General features: G+C 54.8%; 1 protein-coding gene across 1 annotated transcript; it reads left to right on the top strand.

Annotated features, from left to right (window-relative positions):
- Positions 1-2996: 2996 nt before the first annotated feature.
- On the top strand, positions 2997-12483 carry BCL2A1 (BCL2 related protein A1). The gene is made up of 2 exons (XM_079764162.1): positions 2997-4796; positions 12345-12483. The coding sequence occupies exons 1-2, from the start codon at positions 4209-4211 to the stop codon at positions 12444-12446; spliced, it is 690 nt and encodes a 229-aa protein (XP_079620288.1). The 5' UTR covers positions 2997-4208; the 3' UTR covers positions 12447-12483.
- Positions 12484-18578: the final 6095 nt, after the last annotated feature.

The following is an 18578-nucleotide window of genomic DNA, read 5'->3' as shown; positions in this document are numbered from 1 at the left end:
ACTGTGACGCCCCTGTGGCCAGGAGGGGGGTGGGACACGTTGGGGGTGGAGACCCTTCATGTCACGATGGGGATGTTTCCGTTCGTCGGAACTCCCGGAGACGTCCGCTTGAGGGGGGCGGGTTTTCTGTTTGGAGACGAAACCTGGAGAAAGTCGATTTAAAGGAACCCCGGGGCCCTGGCCAGGTAGCTCCGCCAGTTAGAGCATCGTCCCTACAGACTGAGGTGGAGGGTTCGATTCCCGGTCTGAGCTGGTATGGGAGGCAGCCCGTCGATGGTCCTCTCGCACATCCATGTTTCTCTCTTTCTCTCAAATCAATAAATAGCCCTGGCCGGTGTGGCTCAGTGGATAGAGCGTCGGCCTGCAAACCAAAGGGTCCCAGGTTCGATTCCCGGTCAGGGCACATGCCCGGGTTGTGGGTTTGATCCCCAGTAGGGGGCATTCAGGAGGCAGCCAATCCATGATTCTCTCTCGTCATTGATGTTTCTATCTCTATCTCCCTCTCCCTTCCTCTCTGAAATCAATAAAAATATATCATAAATCAATCAATAAATAGATCCCTTAGTTTATAAACAAACCCAAACTCGAAAACGCTGTCAGTGAAAATGCAGGTCCGGCTGAGTTGCTCCTTAACGAACACCCTTCAGATTTCCTCGTATTTTCTAGCCACTTCCAAGCGCCCGGCCCCGCACCCAGGCCTCGGGACCCCCGTCCGGCCGCCTCTCCCAGCGCGCCCCCAGCCCCCGAGCCGCTCGGCAGCCTCAGCAGGTGCCTTCTCCCCGCCGGGGCGCTTCATTCGCCCCATAGAGAAGGCGTGGAGCCCCCCAAGCCCTCCTGTCCTTCTGTACTGGGCCCTGAACACGGGCAGGTGGGCTTCCTGGTGCTGTGTGAGCGTGCCTCCCTCCCCCGCCCCCCGCAACGGGAGCCAGGGGTCAGGAGCGTAACCCCATGTACAGGACACCCCCCACCCCCAGCAGGAGGCAGGTGCTCCAGGAGGGAGCTCAGCGCCGTGGCTGAGTGACAGGCCCCAGGCTCTTGGCTCCCCCAGAGCTCTGCCCTCCGGGGCTCCCCCCCCTTCCCCCCCCCCCCCCCCCCCCCCCGCACCAGCAGACACTTCTGCTTCCTCCCTGCCCTTTGCTTGGGGCAGCGGGAAGTCCGAACCCTCTGCCCACAGCTCTGGAAGGCCCCGCGCCCACAGCGGTTCTCCCGTGCTTCCCGAGAAGCGTGGGGACCAGGTGGCTTGGCTCAGCTGAGCGAAAGCGAAAAAGCGGGTGTCGCCGCAGCCACGGTGTGGGGCTGACTGGGAAATAGGGCGTTTATGAAGCAGTGGTAATCATAGAGTTCCGCGACGTCACGGCTGCCGGCTCTGCTGGCCTGGGGGGTGCCGGGGGGGTGATCAGAGGTCCCCGAGGCCGCCCCTCCCCAGGAGCCTCCAGCAAAGCCACCACAGCGCATCCGCCTGAAATGTGCCCTTTACTCTTCCCACTTGTTGTTGACCCCTCACCTGAGGATATTTCTCCATTGGTTTTTTAAAAATATATTTTTTATTGCCCGCCCATTTGGCTCAGTGGATAGAGCGTCGGCCTGCGGACTGAAGGGTCCCCGGTTCGATTCCGGTCAAGGGCACATGCCCAGGTTGTGAGCTTGATCCCCCCATGGGGGGCGTGCAGGAGGCAGCCAATCCATGATTCTCTCTCATCATTGATATATTTAAAAAACTTTTTTATTGATCTCAGCGAGGAAGGGAGAGGGAGAGAAACATCCGTGATGAGAGAGGATCATGGGTCGGCTGCCTCCTGCACGCCCCACACTGGGGATGGAGCCCACAACCCGGGCATGTGCCCTGACCGGGAATTGAACCCTGACCTCCTGGTTTATAAGTCGGCACTCAGCCACTGAGCCACGCTGGCTGGACCTGTGCATGGTTTTCGCCTCCCCTGGCTGCTTTACTCTTTCCTCCCCCATCTCCCTCGTGGCCTCTATGACCTTAGAAAAATCCCACCCCAACTCTGGCCAGTGTGGCTCAGTGGATAGAGGGTTGGCCTGCGGACTGAAGGGTCCTGGGTTCGATTCCAGTCAAGGGCACATGCCCGGGTTGTGGGCTTGATCCCCAGCTCTGGTGGGGGCGCATGTGGGAGGCACCCAATCCGTGTGTCTGTCACATCGATGTTTCTCTGTCGCCCCCTCCCATCCACTCTCTGAAAATGAATGGAACAACGTCCTCTGGTGAGGATTAACCGCTCCCTTGCCGTCTGCCCACAGGAGCCCTGCTCCCCAAGACAGCAGGGGAATTGGGGTGAGATCCCACGTGCAGACTCGCTCAGAGGATCCCTGGAAACTGGACTTCTCACGTGGGAACCATCCACTCCCCCCGCCCCCCTGCTCCCCTCCTTGCGCGCCTCCTGCCCGTGGCTTCTGGGTGCGAGTGGGCTTGCCCTCCTGGTGGTTCTGACCCCAGGCTTGGCCTCGTGGACGAGGGAGACGCCGGGCTGCAGCGGCTGCTGGGGCCTCGCCTGGCATTCCCATCGGAGGCCATTGTTCTCTGCGGAGAACGCCCTGGCGGCCCTGGGCCTGGGAAGGAGCGTGATGAGCTCGGGTTCCCTCTGAGCTGCCGGAAGCCCGGCCGTCTCTCCCGGATCCGCCTGGGGAAAGGGGAAGTTGCCTCAGCGGTGTCTCCCCACGGTCACCTGTCTCCCCACGGTCACCGTCACGCACCCGGGACCCTGCTCTGGGAGCTGGGATTCCTCCAGCCGGGGCGCGCCGGGCCTCCTCTCCCACTCCGCATCCCAGGTGGCCCTCGTCCGTCGGTCATTGCTCTCTGCTCCCGGTCAGGGCACATGCCCGGGTTGCAGACTCCATCCCCAGTGTGGGGGGCGTGCAGGAGGCAGCCGATCAGTGATTCTCTCTCATCATGGATGTTTCTCTCTCACCCTCTCCCTTCCTCTCTGAAATCAATGCAAATATATTTTAAAAAACATATTAAAGAAGTAAACAGTTCAGTGGTGTTTAATATATTCATACTATTGTGTGACCACCACTTCTGTGTAATTCTCAAACGTTTTAGTCATAAAACAAAACCCGCACCCAGCAAGCAGTTATACCACCCCCCCTCTCTGCATGCCATACTACCTGCCTGCTTCCTGTCTGTGCATCTGCTGAGGGCGGGTTTTTCATGTATTGGTTTTTCCCGCTTGGCATCATTTCTTAAAAGTATTTTTATTGATTTCAGGGAAGGAAGAGGGGGGGAGAGAGAGAGAAACATCAGTGATGAGAGAGAGACATGGATCGGCTGCCTCCTGCATGCCCCTCACTGGGGATCGAGCCCATAACCCGGGCCTGTTCCTTTCATAGGTCGATGCTCAGCCGCTGAGCCACACCGGCGGGGCTTGGCATAATGTTTTTGAAATTCACCCACATTGTAGGGTTCCGTTTATGGCTGGCTAATGTTCTGGCCCTGGCCGGTGTTGCTCAGTGGTTAGAGTATCCCCGGGGCACTGAAGGGTTCTGGGTTCGATTCCGGGTCAAAGGGCGCATACCTCGATTGCAGTTCTGTTTCCCAGCCCTGGACACGGTGTGTTTGGGAGGCAATCAACAGCTGTGTCTGTCTCACATCCATGTTTCTCTCTCTCTCTCTCTCCCTCTCTAGAAAAAAAAAAAAGGAAAAATATCCTTGGGTGAGGATTAAAAAAATAATAACAACGTCCCATAATTTGCTAATCCATTCATCTGGTGATGAACACGGGTTCTTCCCACCTTGTTTTTTTTCAATTTTTGTTGTTGAGAATATTACCTATGTTCCCTCTTTCCCCCACGGCTCCTTCCAGCGTGCCCGCCCCGCCCGGCCCGGGCCTTCCCCAGGGCTGCTCCTGCCGCGGGGCCTCTGTGCGTAATGGTACGCTGTGCGTTTAAATTTGCTCCCCGTTTCCCGTTATTTGGGGCGCAGACGCTCAGACATGGAATTGCCCGGCCGGGCGGTGATTTCCGAATGAACGACTCGGGGACTTGCCCCGTTTTCCCAGGGGCCGCGCCTGGGCCAGCCCCCCAGTCTCCGCGCCCCTCGCGCGCACGGGGCCCGAGAGCTGCAGCAGCCGCACGGCCGGATGGGGAAGTGGCCGCTGCTCTGAACTTTTACTTTCGCCCCCGCCCCCGCCCCCGCCCCCGCCCCGGGGGGAAGGACCGGGTGATGCGAGCAGAAATTCCCGGCGCTGATGTCACCCGCGGGCGGCCCGTCCCCCGCACTGGGCTCTGGTCCGCGCGCCCTGCGCTCCGGCCTCAGATTGCCGCCGCCTCCGGGGAAGGAGCTCAGGCCGGGGCCGGGCCGGGGAGGGAGGATGGCCGGCTGCGAGGGCTTCGGCTACGTCCAGGGGCTGGCCCAGGACTACCTGCGGCACGTGCTGCGGGGCCCGCGGCCCGCCCGCCCCGGCAGGGTCTCCCGGCTGCTGCGGGACGTGGCCTCGGCCGTGCAGCAGGACGCCGAGAGGACGCTGCAGCCCTTCCTGGACGGCCTGGACGTGGCGTCCGTGGAGGCCGCCAGGGCCGTGTTCCTCACCGTGGTGCGCGAGGAGTTCGAGGACGGCGTGGTCAACTGGGGCCGCCTCGTGACCGTGTTCGCCTTGGAGGGCATCCTCACCAAGAAGCTGCTCCGCGAGCGCAGGGCCCCCAACCGGGACCGGGACCAGGACCAGGACCCGGACGGCCAGGACCTGGACGAGGACACCTCCGAGGAGATCTCGCACTTCGTGGCCGAGTTCATTACCTCGCAGGCGGGGGACTGGATCAGGCAGAACGGCGGCTGGGTAAGCAGTGTCCTCGCTCTTCACTCGGGGACAGGAATTCAGTTTCCTGGCTGATTGGAAGTATATATACGCCCCGGCCGGTGTGGCTCAGTGGATAGAGTGTCCACCTGCGACCAAAGGGTCCCAGGTTCGATCCCAGTCAAGGGCACGTACCTCGGTTGCAGGTTCCTCCCCGACGGGCCCTGGTCGGGGCTCGTGCAGGAGACAACCCATCGATGTGTTTCTCTCACATCGATGTTTCTCTCTGTCTCTCCCTCTCTTTCACTCTCCCTAAAAATCAATGGGAAAATATCCTCGAGTGAGGATTCACAAAAAATAAAATAATAAAAATAATAATAAAGGCCACAATCCTTTAAAAAGAGAAAACAAAGTATATGTCCACGCACAGGGCGGCCGCAGTAGGTGTACGCCCTCTGAGTGCCCCTCACAGCCGGCAGCTCCGTCGATGTTTCTTTCTTCTCAGACGTCACCCGTTGGGATAAATAATTATTCGAAGGGTGTATCCATCTTTGGGGGGGGCACCCCGGATGTATGGATTGTAGTTGCAAGGCCTCTGCGCGTCTTCAGTAGCGCGTGCAGCCAGCCCGGGCTCAGTGTTGACTAGGGTTGTCATGACAACGCACGCTTAGCCAAAAGCGTTGCTTGTAGACGCTGTTACATTTCCCCACGAGGTCGCGAAGGGCAGGTCTCTCTGCAAGTCCATGGCTTACAAGGTCATCTTCGCCCCGTCTGCTAAGATGACAATTCTGGCTGTGAACGCCCGATGACGGAAGAGGAACGAACCGCAAGAAACGTGCTTCCAGAATTCCCAAAGGAGAGTCGTTGCATTGTCAAGGCCCCAGACAGCCGCGGCCTGCGTGGGACGGGACTCCGTTAGAGATCACGTGACGGGGCCTGTCACGCCGGGTGTCTCTGCTTTTCCTTCATAGCCCACGCCCCATGCGTCGCTTTTTAAAAACACTGTGTCCCCAGGCGTCCTCTCCACACACACACACCCCCCCCCAATCTGGCCCTTCCCTCTCCCCAGAGGTACCCCTGCTGTCAGTTATTTTAATGCAAAACATAGCTGTTGACTACAGCCATAGAAAGCACCCATAGTGCATCTTTGTAAAAAAGGGTTTTTTAAATATGTGTAAATAGTACACGGTGCTCATTCTGCTTTTTCTTTTCTTTTTTTTAATAATTTTCATTAATATATTTTGTTGATTTTTTACAGAGAGGAAGAGAGAGGGATAGAGAGTTAGAAACATCGATGAGAGAGAAACATCGATCAACCGCCTCCTGCACACCTCCACCTGGGGATGTGCCCGCAACCAAGGTACATGCCCTTGACCGGAATCGAACCCGGGACCTTTCAGTCCGCAGGCCGACGCTCTATCCACTGAGCCACACCGGTTAGGGCATTCTGCTTTTTCTTCACCCAAGGGTATTTAAAATAGTATTTTTATTTATTTATTTTTTAAAATATATATATATATATCTATAGCTGCCTTTTTTTTTTTTACTTGATTTCTTCTTTTCTTAAATATGTATTTTTATTGATCTCAGAGAGGAAGGGAGAGGGAGAGAGACAGAAACACCAATGATGAGAGAGAATCATAGATCGGCTGCCTCCTGCATGCCTCCCACCGGGGATCGAGCCCACAACCCGGGCATGTGCCCTTGTCCGGAATCAAACCCCGGGGCCCTGCAGTCCACAGGTCGGCGCTCAAACCACTGAGCCACACCGGCCAGGGCTAAAACAGTCCTTCTAAAAGCGCCACCTCCGTGCTGTGTGCAGATGCGGTCGAGGGTCCGGCCACTTCCGGCTCCCGGACATCGAGGCCCTTTCCACAGTTCACGCCATGAGCGTGCTGCATCGAAGGTCTGCCCGTGCCTGCCCTGTGCACGCGTGTTCTCCCGGGCGCATGTGGGGATCTGGACTTGCTGGGTCGCACATGTTTTGATTTACTAGATCAGTGGTCGGCAAACTCAGTCAACAGAGCCAAATATCAACAGGACAATGATTGAAATTTCTTTTGAGAGCCACATTTTTTAAACTTGAACTATAGAGGTAGGTACATTGTTATTAACTTAATTAGGGTACTCCTCAGCTGGCCTTTGCTAAAAACTCAAGGGGCCAAAGAGCCGCATGTGGCTCGCGAGCCGCAGTTTGCCGACCACTGGGCTAGATCCTTGCCATCCCCAGCGTTTCTACCAAGTCCCCCTCCCATCACAGCCGGTGAGAGTCTCAGGTGTTTGCCCCCATCCCGGCTGCCTTAGCTGTGTGGTAGCGATCTCATCCTTCCCCCCCTCTGCGGGGTTCCAATGCCCTAAGTTAGCTTGTTGAAGTCTTTCTCCCTAATTACCAGTGGGGTGGTGGCCTCCGCCGGCGGCTCTGACGGAGGGACCTGCCTACGTACATTCTTGGCCCGTTTTTCTATTGCTTTGTCATCTTCTCAGTGACCCGTAGGAGTCCTCTGAATATTCTGCATGCAAATATTGTTTAAAATATATATTTTATTGACTTTTTACAGAGAGGAAGGGAGAAGGATAGAGAGTTAGAAACATCGATGAGAGAGAAACATCGATCAGCTGCCTCCTGCACGCCCCCCACTGGGGATGTGCCCGCAACCAAGGTCCATGCCCTTGACCGGAATCGAACCCGGGACCCTTCAGTCCGCAGGCCGACACTCTGTCCACTGAGCCACACCGGTCAGGGCTGGATGCAGCTATTTTTATACAGGTGGCAGGTGCTCCTCCTGTTGGCTAACTGGCTTTCAGAACCCTGGGTGACTTCAGTCATCGTGAACGTTTCGAAACTTGATGTGACCTTTGCATGGCGTGCTCCCCCCCCCCCCCAGTACTCCTCCTTCAACTGGCCTTTTCTTCCTGCGATGCTTCTGACTCAGCAGGCCTGGCCTGGGGCTGGGGCAGCGTGAGAGATCTTGTCAGTTTCTTCCTGCGGCTGTGGGCAGCCAGAGGAAGGAGGGGGGTGGGGGAGGCTTCCGCTGTGGGAGTAGTTTTAGTTTCACACGAAGGCAGACATTCTCGGGGCCTCAGAGGCCCCCTGTCAGCCTGGGCTGGGACTGAGTCCCCAATGCTTAGAGTATTTGCAGCAGAGACAAGGGATGAATATTATTTGAAAACTAGAGGTCCATGTGCACGGATTCGTGCACCCGTGGGGCCCCTCAGCCTGGCCTGCATCCTCTCGCAATCTGGGACCCCTCGGGGGATGTCTGGTACCCGCGGCGCTCCACTGTGGGAGCGCACTGACCACCGGGGGGCGTCTGCCCCCCGGTGGTCAGTGCGCATAATAGCGACTGGTCAAACGGTCAACTGGTCTACCTGTCACTTAGGGTTCTATCCTATCTAATAAAAGAGTAATATGCAAATTGACCATCACTCCAACACAAAATGGCTGCCCCATGTGGACACAAGATGGCCACCACAAGATGGCCAGTAGGGGAGGGCAGTTGGGAGGGATCAGGTCTGCAAGGGAAGGCAGTTGGGGGAAATCAAGCCAGCAGGGGAGGGCAGTTAGGGGTGACCAGGCCGGCAGGGGAGGGAAGTTGGGGGCGACCGGGCCTGAAGGGAAGGGCAGTTGGGGGGGACCCAGGCCTGCAGGGGAGAGCAGTTGGGGGGGACCAGGCCTGCAGGGGAGGGCAGTTAGGGGTGACCAGGCCTACAGGGGAGGGTAGTTAGGGGTGACCCGGCCTGCAGGGGAGGGCAGTTAGGGGCAATCAGGCTGGCAGGGGAGCAGTTAGGCATTAATCAGGCTGGCAGCAGAGTGGTTAGGGGGTGATCAGGCTGGCAGGCAGAAGCGGTTAGGAGAAATCAGGAAGGCAGACAGGCGAGCAGCTGGGAGTCAGCAGTCCTGGATTGTGAGAGGGATGTCCGACTGCCCATTTAGGCCCGATCCCAGTCACTCATTGAAACCTATAGATCCAGGGATCGGGCCTAAATGGGCAGTTGGACATCCCTCGAGGGGTCCTGGATTGGAGATTGGAGAGGGTGCAAGCTGGGCTGAGGGACACACACCCCCGTGCATGAATTTCGTGCACCGGGCCTCTAGTATATATATATATATGTATATATATATATATATATGTATATGTATATACACACACACACACACACACACACACACACACACAAGATGTAACCTTGTAGCAATGAATGTTGGGAGCTCCTGGAACTCCTGATCAGTGGGGGCGGGGAGGCTGTCTGGGGGAATTTCTAGAAGTGAACTTACCTTCCCGGGAGGTACAGGGGTCAGGGTGAGCCTGGCAGGGTGAGCCTACGCGCGCGCACACACACACACACACACACACACACACACACACGTAGGGACACACGTGTGCCCGCACACGCATGCTCGGCCGTCACGGAGCCCTTGGGTTGGTTCAAGCTCCCCACGTGACACCGGCAGGACTTGGGCCTGAGACGGGATGGACACACCTGGCAGGAGGGCATTTCAAGGTCGCCCCGACCTTCCTTCCTCGGCTCCCATGAGTCACTGCTCTGTGCACGGGAGGCCGGGCTGCTCTGAGTCAGGACGCTAGCCGGGCAGAGGGCAGAGGGCACCTTCTCACAGCGCCTTGGACAAACGAGCTTGAATGAATGAACTTGCCCTTGAGTGACTCATTTCCGGGGACGGCACAGCCTGTGCCTGCGGGTCTAGGCCCCAGGAAGGGGGGGGGGGGGGGGGGGCGGCACCTACTGGGAAGCGGGCGAACCCCGTTCCTTTCCGGGCTCCGGGGTGACCTGACAAGTTGCGTAACTTCTCAGCCTCGGGGCCTCTCTGCAGCTCGGGGCGACCCGGCCACCTGCCTCCTGGGCTGGAGGAACCCCGTTACTGCTGTAGCGGGAGCACCCAGAACCGTGTCCGCAGAGTTCTCAATACTTGCTGTTGTTGTTATTAATAGTAGTATTGCCTAACTTCCCTGAACAAATAGACTAAATCCCCGTTAATTATATGATCAATTACAGTTAGCCGCCATCTAAAACAGATGCCCTGGGCGGGGGGGGGGAGACCAGTGTATCAGTAATGGGATTTATGAGCTCCTGGTTTATTCTCTTTCTTATTTTTAAAAAAATATATATTTTTATTGATTTCAGAGAGGAAGGCAGAGAGAGAGAAAACATCCATGATTCTTAAGAGAGAATCATGGATCGGCTGCCTCCTGCACGCCCCCCCGCCCCCGCTGGGGATCAAGCCTGCAACCTGGGCAGGTGCCCTTGACTGGACTTGAACCCAGGACCCTTGAGTCCGCAGGCCAATGCTCTATTCACTGAGCCAAACCTGCCAGGGCTCTTTCTCACTTTTAACAGCATGCGTTCCCTGCTTCCTTCCTTCTTTCCCTCCCTCCCTCCCTCCCTCCCTCCCTCCTCCCCCCCCCCCCCCCCCGCCCTCCCTCCGGCTGCTGCTCATCTGGTTTACTCCGCATCCACACCCTCAGTCTTCCCTCCGGCCCCTCTGCCCATTGAGGTGCTGAGAAGGGCCAGCTCTCTGGGCTCCGACAGGAGGGCGAGGCTCTCCTCCGCTGTCCCCAGCACCCCCAGGCAGCCTCGTTCTGGAAAGCCTTAGAGGTGACCCGCCCCCCTTGGGATCGCCTTCCTTTTGTGCCTGCAGGCGCGCTCCCAGGGCCAGTGGGTGACCTTAGGCAACTGGCTCTTTCCAGGCCTCAGTTTCCCCATTTGTCCAACTCAGAGAGGGCATCTGGCCGGATGGCCTCACAGGTACTTCCAGTGCGGACGCTCCCTAATGTAGACGGTGTCCAGCCCAGACTCCATTGTGAGAAGCTGCGATCAGGAGAGTGACGTGTGAGGGACAATCAGAACCTTCCCAGCGGCTCAGAGCACCCATTCGGTCCGGCTTTTCGTGGTCCTCACGCCTCAGCAAGTGCAGTTTACAGACACACCTGCATGTTCCTTCTCCTTTTTCACCCTCCCCTGAGGGTGTGTTTTTATTGATTGATTTTATTTTATTTTCTTAGAGAAGAAAGGGGGGAGAGAGGACAATCGATGAGGACGAGAAACAGCCACTGGCTGCCTGCCGAGTGAGCCACTGATTCAGTTCCCACATTGAAGCCAGAGCCTCTCGGAGCGCAGGGTGATGCTCAGCCAGCGGAGCCTGGCCAGGGCCGCGCGCACATTTCAGGCCAGACGCTGAGAGAGAAGGGGAGCCGCTCGGCACTTACGCAGTTGAAATGTGGCTCGTCCCAATTAGAGTGTGCTGCAGGCCCGGCCCGCGCGGCTCCGTGGCTGAGCATCTACCTATGGGCCAGGAGGTCACGGTTCGATTCCTGGTCAGGGCACAGGCCCGGATTGCAGGCTCAATCCCCAGTGGGGGGTGTGCAGGAGGCAGCTAATCAGTGATTCTATCTCATCATTGATGTTTGTATCTCTCCCTCTCCCTTTCTCTCTGAAATCAATAAAAATATATATATTTTAAAAAGATACGCTGTAAGTACAAAATACACATTGTTTTATTTTCTTTTTATTCATTTATTTTGTTAATCCTCACCTGAGGATATTTTTCCATTTATTTTTAGAGAGAGTGGAAAGAGGGGGAGAGACAGAGAGAAAGAAAATACACGTTAACGATTTGATACAAAACACTGTCAAATATTTCACTAACCATTTTCCTATTAACTGCATATTAAAATACTACTTTAGGTAAATATATTTCAAAATCAATTTCGCCTCTTTCTCTTTTCCTTTTAAAACGTGGCTACTGCCCTAGTTTGTTTGAGAGTGAATAGAGTGTCAGCCTGTGGACTGAAGGGTCCTGGGTTCAATTCCAGTCAGGGCACATGCCTGAGTTGCAGGCTCAATCCCCAGTAGGGGGTGTGCAGGAGGCAGCCAATCCATGATTCTCTCTCATCATGGATGTTTCTATCTCTCTCTCCCTCTTCCTCTCTGAAATCAATAAAAAATATCTATACTAATAAAAGGGTAATATGTTAATTAGACCGGGTTGGCAGTTAGGGGTGATCAGGCCAGCAGGGGAGGGCAGTTGGGGGCGAGATCAGGCTGGCAGGGGGGGGGCACTTAGGGGTGATCAGGCCAGCAGGGGAGGGCAGTTAGGGGTGATCAGGCAGGCAGGTTGAGAGGTTAGGGGAGATCAAACAGCCAGTGGGGCAAGGTAGGGGCAATCAGGCAGGCAAGGGGGCAAGGTCGGGGTGATCAGGCTGGCAGGCAGAGGGGTTAGGGGCGATCAGGCAGGCAGGCAGGAGAGTGGGTAGGAGCCAGTCGCGTCCCGGATTGTGAGAGGGATCCCAGATTGGAGAGAGTGCAGGCCGGGCTGAGGAACCCCCTCTGTGCACGAATTTCGTGCCCCCGGCCTCTAGTTTAAAATAAATAAAACATGGTTACTGAGAAATTAGAATTAGAACCACAGACGTAGCTCCCTGAAGATGATGCTGAGGTTGGACCCTCAAACTAGTGAGAGCCCAGAGAGATGAGCCCTCTGCATCGCCGCGGTGACACGGCCTCTGCTTTTCCTCCCAGCACACTCAGTGTCCCCGATCGTGTTCTAAAACCGTGCCCTCTGTCCTCTCCTAGGAACACGGCTTCGTGCAGAAGTTCGAGGCCCGGCCGGGCTGGCCGGCCTTCCTGGGGGCGGCGGCCAAGGTCCTGCTGTGCGTCCTGGGGCAGCTGCACTGACCGCAGGGACCCGGGTGTTGGGAAACGTGGACTCTTGCGAGAGGTATTGCCAACCCTCACTTCTCCTCCTTCTGAGCAAACAACACTCGTGGTGCAACCGGAGGGCTCAGGAGTCACGGACACTCTGCCCCATTTCCACCAATAAATCGCATGTTCGTGCCTCTGCGTCCTCCGCGTCTTCCCGGGGACAGGTCACAGGGAGGGGATGAGTAAGAGGAAGGTGAGTCTTCGGCCCCAGGCGGGCTTCCTGATGGGCGTGGCCGTGACCCAAAGCCATTTTCTGTGACACTGGCCCGCATTGCAGTGGGTGCGTCAGCTGCCACTTCCCGGGGCCCTGTATTGGGTCCGCCCCGGTGCCCTGGGGTGCTGAGTTTTTCCTCCGGGTGCCCTCCCCCAGCCGGCACTCCTTGGCCATTTGGAGGTGACGGAGACGGCCGCTGGACACTCGGGACACAGTGGGATCGTTAGGACAAAGGGAGGTCCATGACTTAGTGTCGGGCCATTGGTAAACCTCCCATTAAAAGACTTCACAGCCTGGCCGGTGTGGCTCAGTGGATCGAGCGCCGGCCTGCAAACTGAAAGGTCCCAGGTTTGATTCCGGTCAAGGGCACATGCCCAGGTTGTGGGCTCGATCCCCAGTGAGCGACTTGCAGGAAGCAGCCGATCCGTGATTCGCTTTCATCATGGATGTTCCTTTCTCTCTCTCTCTCCCTCTTCCTTCCTCTCTGACATCAATAAAAATGTATAAAAAATTTTTTTTTTCACAAGTTAGAAAACTGCCTTTTGTTAGGCTGTGCTCCGATTTTTATTTTTTATTTACTTATTTATTTTTTATATATTTTATTTATTTTTTACAGAGTGGAAGGGAGAGTGATAGGGAGTTAGAAACATCGATGGGAGAGAAACATTGATCAGCTGCCTCCTGCTCACCCCCTACTGGGGATGTGCCCGCAACCAAGGTACATGCCCTTGACCAGAATCGAACCTGGGACCCTTCAGTCCGCAGGCCGACGCTCTATCCACTGAGTCAAACCGGTTAGGGCTGTGCTCCGATTTTTAAAAAGATAATTTTTGTTGATTTCAGCGAGGAAGGGAGAGGGAGAGAGAGAGAAACATCCATGATGAGGGAGAATCATGGATCTGCTGCCTCCTGCACGCCCCACACTGGGGATGGAGCCCCCAACCTGGGCACGTGCCATGACCGGGAATCGAACCGTGACCTGGATCCTAGGTCGATGCTCAAGCACCGAGCCACGCCGGCCGGGCGAGGTCAGCAAATTTGATTGTGACATGGGAGCTCTGTACCTCGCTCTAGTCCTTCCCACTCCTCCTCCTCCTCCCACCACACGGTCTCTACCCCTTGGGGTTTGCGTTCCCTCTGCTGGGACGTGGTAGACGGATCCCCGTTTTCCTCTGGAGAAAACAGGCTTAAATGCAGAAAGTCTCTGGTCCAAGGTCATGGGGTTGGTGGGCGGGTCACATGGACGCCCAGGCCCACGCTGGTCCTCAGGGCCAGAGCCTCCTCTCACGCTTCCTCCTGGTCAGATGGACCGCCTGACCCTCTGCTTCCTCCCCCACCCCTGGCAGGAGTCGGGGCTGCCAGTCAAGGTCCGCTGGGTGACCCTGGTCTCCCACCCACAGGGCGGGTCGTAAGCAGCCCGTGAATGTCCCGTGTCTTCCCCGTGGCATCGGCCCAACTTGAAACCAGTCGGTTGCCACTGTTTTGAATCTGGAAACTTCTACCACAGGGTGAGAGCTGCCGACAGGGAAGGACTGCTGTGTATCATCTGTATGGAAATAAAACCCTTGCTTGATTATTATTATTTTAATCTATTTTTATTGATTTCTGAGAGGAAGAGAGAGGGAGAGAGAGAGAAACATCCATGATGAGAGAGAATCACAGATCGGCTGCCTCCTGCACGCCCCCTCACTGGGGATCGAGCCCGCAACCCGGGCACGTGCCCTGAGCGGGAAACGAACCGTGACCTCCTGGTTCATAGGTCAAGGCTCAGCCACTGAGCCACGCCAGCTGGGCAAACAAACCCTTTCTTTTCTTTTCTTTTTTTAAAAAATATATTTTATTGGTTTTTTACAGAGAGGAAGGGAGAGGGAGAGTGAGTTAGAAACATCGATGAGAGAGAAACATTGATCAGCTGCCTCCTGCACACCCCCTACTGGGGATGTGCCCGCAACCAAGGTACATGCCCTTGACCGGAATCGAACCTGGGACCCTTGAGTCCACAGGCCGACACTCTATCCACTGAGCCAGCCCGGTTAGGGCCAAACCCTTTCTTGATAAGCAGTAGCAGCCCGTGTGGCTCTGTCTGCTGCTGAAGCAGAGCAACCCCCATCTTGTATAAAAACTGCTGTTTGAAACCCTCTGCTATTGTTAGATAGTCCCTAGTCCTATAAACTCTGTCACTTTAAGACAGTCTTTTATTCTATAAAATGATTTTATTTTTAGTTCAAATAATAGAAAAAGATAAACTTAACTATCTGACCTTGCAAGCTAGCCATCCAAAGTAATAGACTAATATAGACTAATACTGATAACAATTCCCATATTCTTTTTTTTTTTAAATATATTTTATTGATTTTTTACAGAGAGGAAGAGAGAGGGATAGAGACTTAGAAACATCGATGAGAGAGAAACATCGATCAGCTGCCTCTTGCACACCCCCTACTGGGGATGTGCCCGCAACCAAGGTACATGCCCTTGCCCGGAATCGAACCCGGGACCTTTGAGTCTACAGGCCGACGCTCTATCCACTGAGCCAAACCGGTTTCGGCAATTCCCATATTCTTATGCCACGTACTAACTCATTATGTTTTCAAGGTTACAACTGTCTGTAACAATAACTCACACAGAGCCCTTTGTAATATCTGCGAACAAAGAGGCTCAAAAAGTATAAATATAAGAAACTTCCTGCCCTAACTGGTTTGGCTCAGTGGATAGAGCGTTGGCCTGCAGAATCAAGGGTCCCGGGTTTGATTCCAGTCAAGGACATGTACCTGGGTTGCGAGCACATCCCCAGTGGGGGGTGTGCAGGAGGCAGCTGATCGATGTTTCTCTCTCATCGATGTTTCTAACTCTCTATCCCTCTCCCTTCCTCTCTGTAAAAAATCAATGAAATATATTTAAAAAAGAGAAAAAAGGAACTTGCTGTGGGACGTGGCTGAGATTTGGAAGAGACACCTCCCTCTGGGCCGCGGGCAATACACGCCTCCTGACTAACTGGCTCAGTAAGACGTCTTGTATCTCACTCGCCGATTACGCTACCTCACTGGAAGGTGCTGATAGGGGCCCCGCCTGAGGGTGCTGCCCGGCCAGGCCGTGTTTCCAGGGTGGGCGGTTTTCTCCGGTTCATCCGCCTCGTGACCAAAGGCGAGATATTCCCGACGGCGGGCGAGCCCAGGGCCGTGATGGGAACCGAGCCCATGACCGACGTTCCCCGAGCCTGTTCTCACGTTGAAGTTGGACGACCGAGCCGTTTGGGCACCGCAGGAGCCCCCGTACGGGAAGAGGGCGTCACAGACCCTTGCAGCACCGTTCATGCAGGCAGCTCATCCCACTGGCCTTGCTTCCCTGAGGACTTCCACGTCGCACCCCCTCCCGCGCGTCTGCCTGTCTGCCCTGCACCTGTACCAGAACATTCCTCTTCCCTCCTGTTGCGGGGACCCGCTGTTCTGAGGCCAACCCTTAGTATTAGTGTGTCAGACCTTGTTCCTCGTGGTCCCTCGTGGTCCCTCCCTCTCCGGCATCGGCGTGTCCCTGCCGGCCCATCGGTCCCCTTAGCGCATAGACTTGCTGTCATGGCTCCGTGTCATGGTGTGGCCGGTGGCTGACTGGAATGGCTGGGAGACCAGCTAGGAGCCTGCTGTGATCCATGGGTGGTAAAGACTTCCTGACTGTCACTCGATCAACGAAAATTCTTGTATCTGCCCTGACCGGTGTGGCTCAGTGGATAGAGCGTCGGCCTGCAGACTGAAGGGTCCCAGGTTCGATTCCGGTCAAGGGCATGTACCTTGGTTGCGGGCACATCCCCAGTGGGGGGCGTGCAGGAGGCAGCTGATCGATGTTTCTCTCTCATCGATGTTTCTAACTCTCTCTCCCTCTCCCCTCCTCTCTGTAAAAAAAATCAATAAAATACATTAAAAAAATAAAATAAAATTTCTGTATCCATCCATCTGTATGTGTATATGTAAAGCCACGAGCTCACACTGACACTGTTTTGTTATTGTTAACTCTTCGCCCGGGGACATTTTTCCACTGATTTCTAGAGAGAGTGAAAGGGAGGGGGAGGGACAGAGAGAAACATTGATGTGAGAGAGACACATCGATGGGTTGCCTCCCATACGAGCCCTGACCAGAGCTGGGGATTGCGCCCGCCACCAAGGTACGTGCCCTTGATGGGAATCAAACCCGGGACCCTTGCCAAAACCGGTTTGGCTCAGTGGATAGAGCGTCGGTCTGCGGACTCAAGGGTCCCAGGTTCGATTCCGGTCAAGGGCATGTACCTTGGTTGCGGGCACATCCCCAGTAGGGGGTGTGCAAGAGGCAGCTGATCGATGATTCTCATCGATGTTTCTAACTCTCTATCCCTCTCTCTTCCTCTCTGTAAAAAATAAAAAAACAAACAAAAAAACCCGGGACCCTTCGGTCTGCAGGCTGATGCTCTATCCACTGAGCCACACTGTTAGGCTAGGCCTACACTGATACTTTTAATTCCGGTACACCACCACAGGGCTCACGCCAGACTTCCTCTTTCCTTACTTGTCCCTGTTTTTTTCCAAAAGGGAGAAACCTGACTCTTATTACCCACAATGTACACTGAGTGACCAGATTATTATGATCTCTGAAGGCATAATAATCTGGCCACTCAGTATGTGTGTTTGTGTATAAATATTTTAGAGGCCTGGTGCATGAATTCGTTCATGGGTGGGGTCTGGCCAGCCTGGCCAGGGGGAGGGGACATGGGCGGTTGGCCAGCCTGCCTGCTGGTCGAACTCCTGGTCAAGGGGACAATTTGCATATTAGCCTTCTATTCTATAGGATATATATACACACTGAGTGGCCAGATGATTATGCGTTCAGAGATCATCATAATCTGGCCACTCAGTGTATGTACGTACTTGTGTTCAATTCTAGAATATAGATAAAGTAGTTTGACAGCCGCTAATATACCGTCCTCTGAAAAATAAAAATACAAACTACAGGCAATACACTGTGTCCCCAAGGAACTGTATGCACACTTTAACAGCTGGTGACTCCGTTTCCACTCCTTTTCAGGTTTAACTGACTTGAAATAATGGGTGAAGCCAGACAGCTTTGAACAAAGAAAACATAGCCACTGGACTTTTTTATGGGGATCCATAAAAGATAAAGTTTACGGCCCGGCCAGCGTGGCCCGGGGGTTAAGCGTCGACCTATGAACACTCGATTCCCCGTCAAGGGCACATGCCCAGGTTGCAGGCTCCATCCCCATTGGGGGCTGTGCAGGAGGCAGCCGATCCGTGATTCTCTCTCATCATTGATGCTTCTATCTCTCTCCCTCTCCTTCCCCTCTGAAATCAACAAAAATATATATTAAAGTTTACGGTACAAAACAGGCAACAGTTGACAAATGGAGGGTGCATAAACACCGAAGGAAATGATTCTTGATGTCTGCGATCCCGCTGCTTTGTGTTAAGAGCGGTGCCTGGGCCAGAACTGTCTTCAATTTGAAAACAGGCACTGACAAACAAATTATTAATTTCTGTAGATGCTTTTAAATTTTATAAGTGAACTCTATGTTAATAAATGCTGACTTTATCACCATTCAAAGTGTGTGTACATTTTTTGGGGGGATACTCTATCTATACTAATAAAAAGGTAATATGCTAATAGATTGGACATCTTCTGTACATCCTTCCGGACGTCCTTCTGGACAAAGCCACGGTTGCAGGGGCCAAGGCAGAGACGGTTAGGGGCGATCAGGCCGGCAGGGGAGAGCAGTTAGGGGGATCAGGCCGGCAGGGGAGAGCAGTTAGGGGCGATCAGGCCGGCAGGGGAGAGTAGTTAGGGGGATCAGGCTGGCAGTGGAGGGCAGTTAGAGGGGATCAGGCTTGCAGGGGAGCAGTTAGGGTCATCAG

Source organism: Cnephaeus nilssonii (genome assembly GCF_951640355.1).
Source record: "Cnephaeus nilssonii genome assembly, chromosome: 24".
Taxonomy (NCBI): domain Eukaryota; kingdom Metazoa; phylum Chordata; class Mammalia; order Chiroptera; family Vespertilionidae; genus Cnephaeus; species Cnephaeus nilssonii.
The sequence above is the reverse complement of the archived record's forward strand: the minus strand, read 5'-3'. Positions and strand labels throughout refer to the sequence as shown.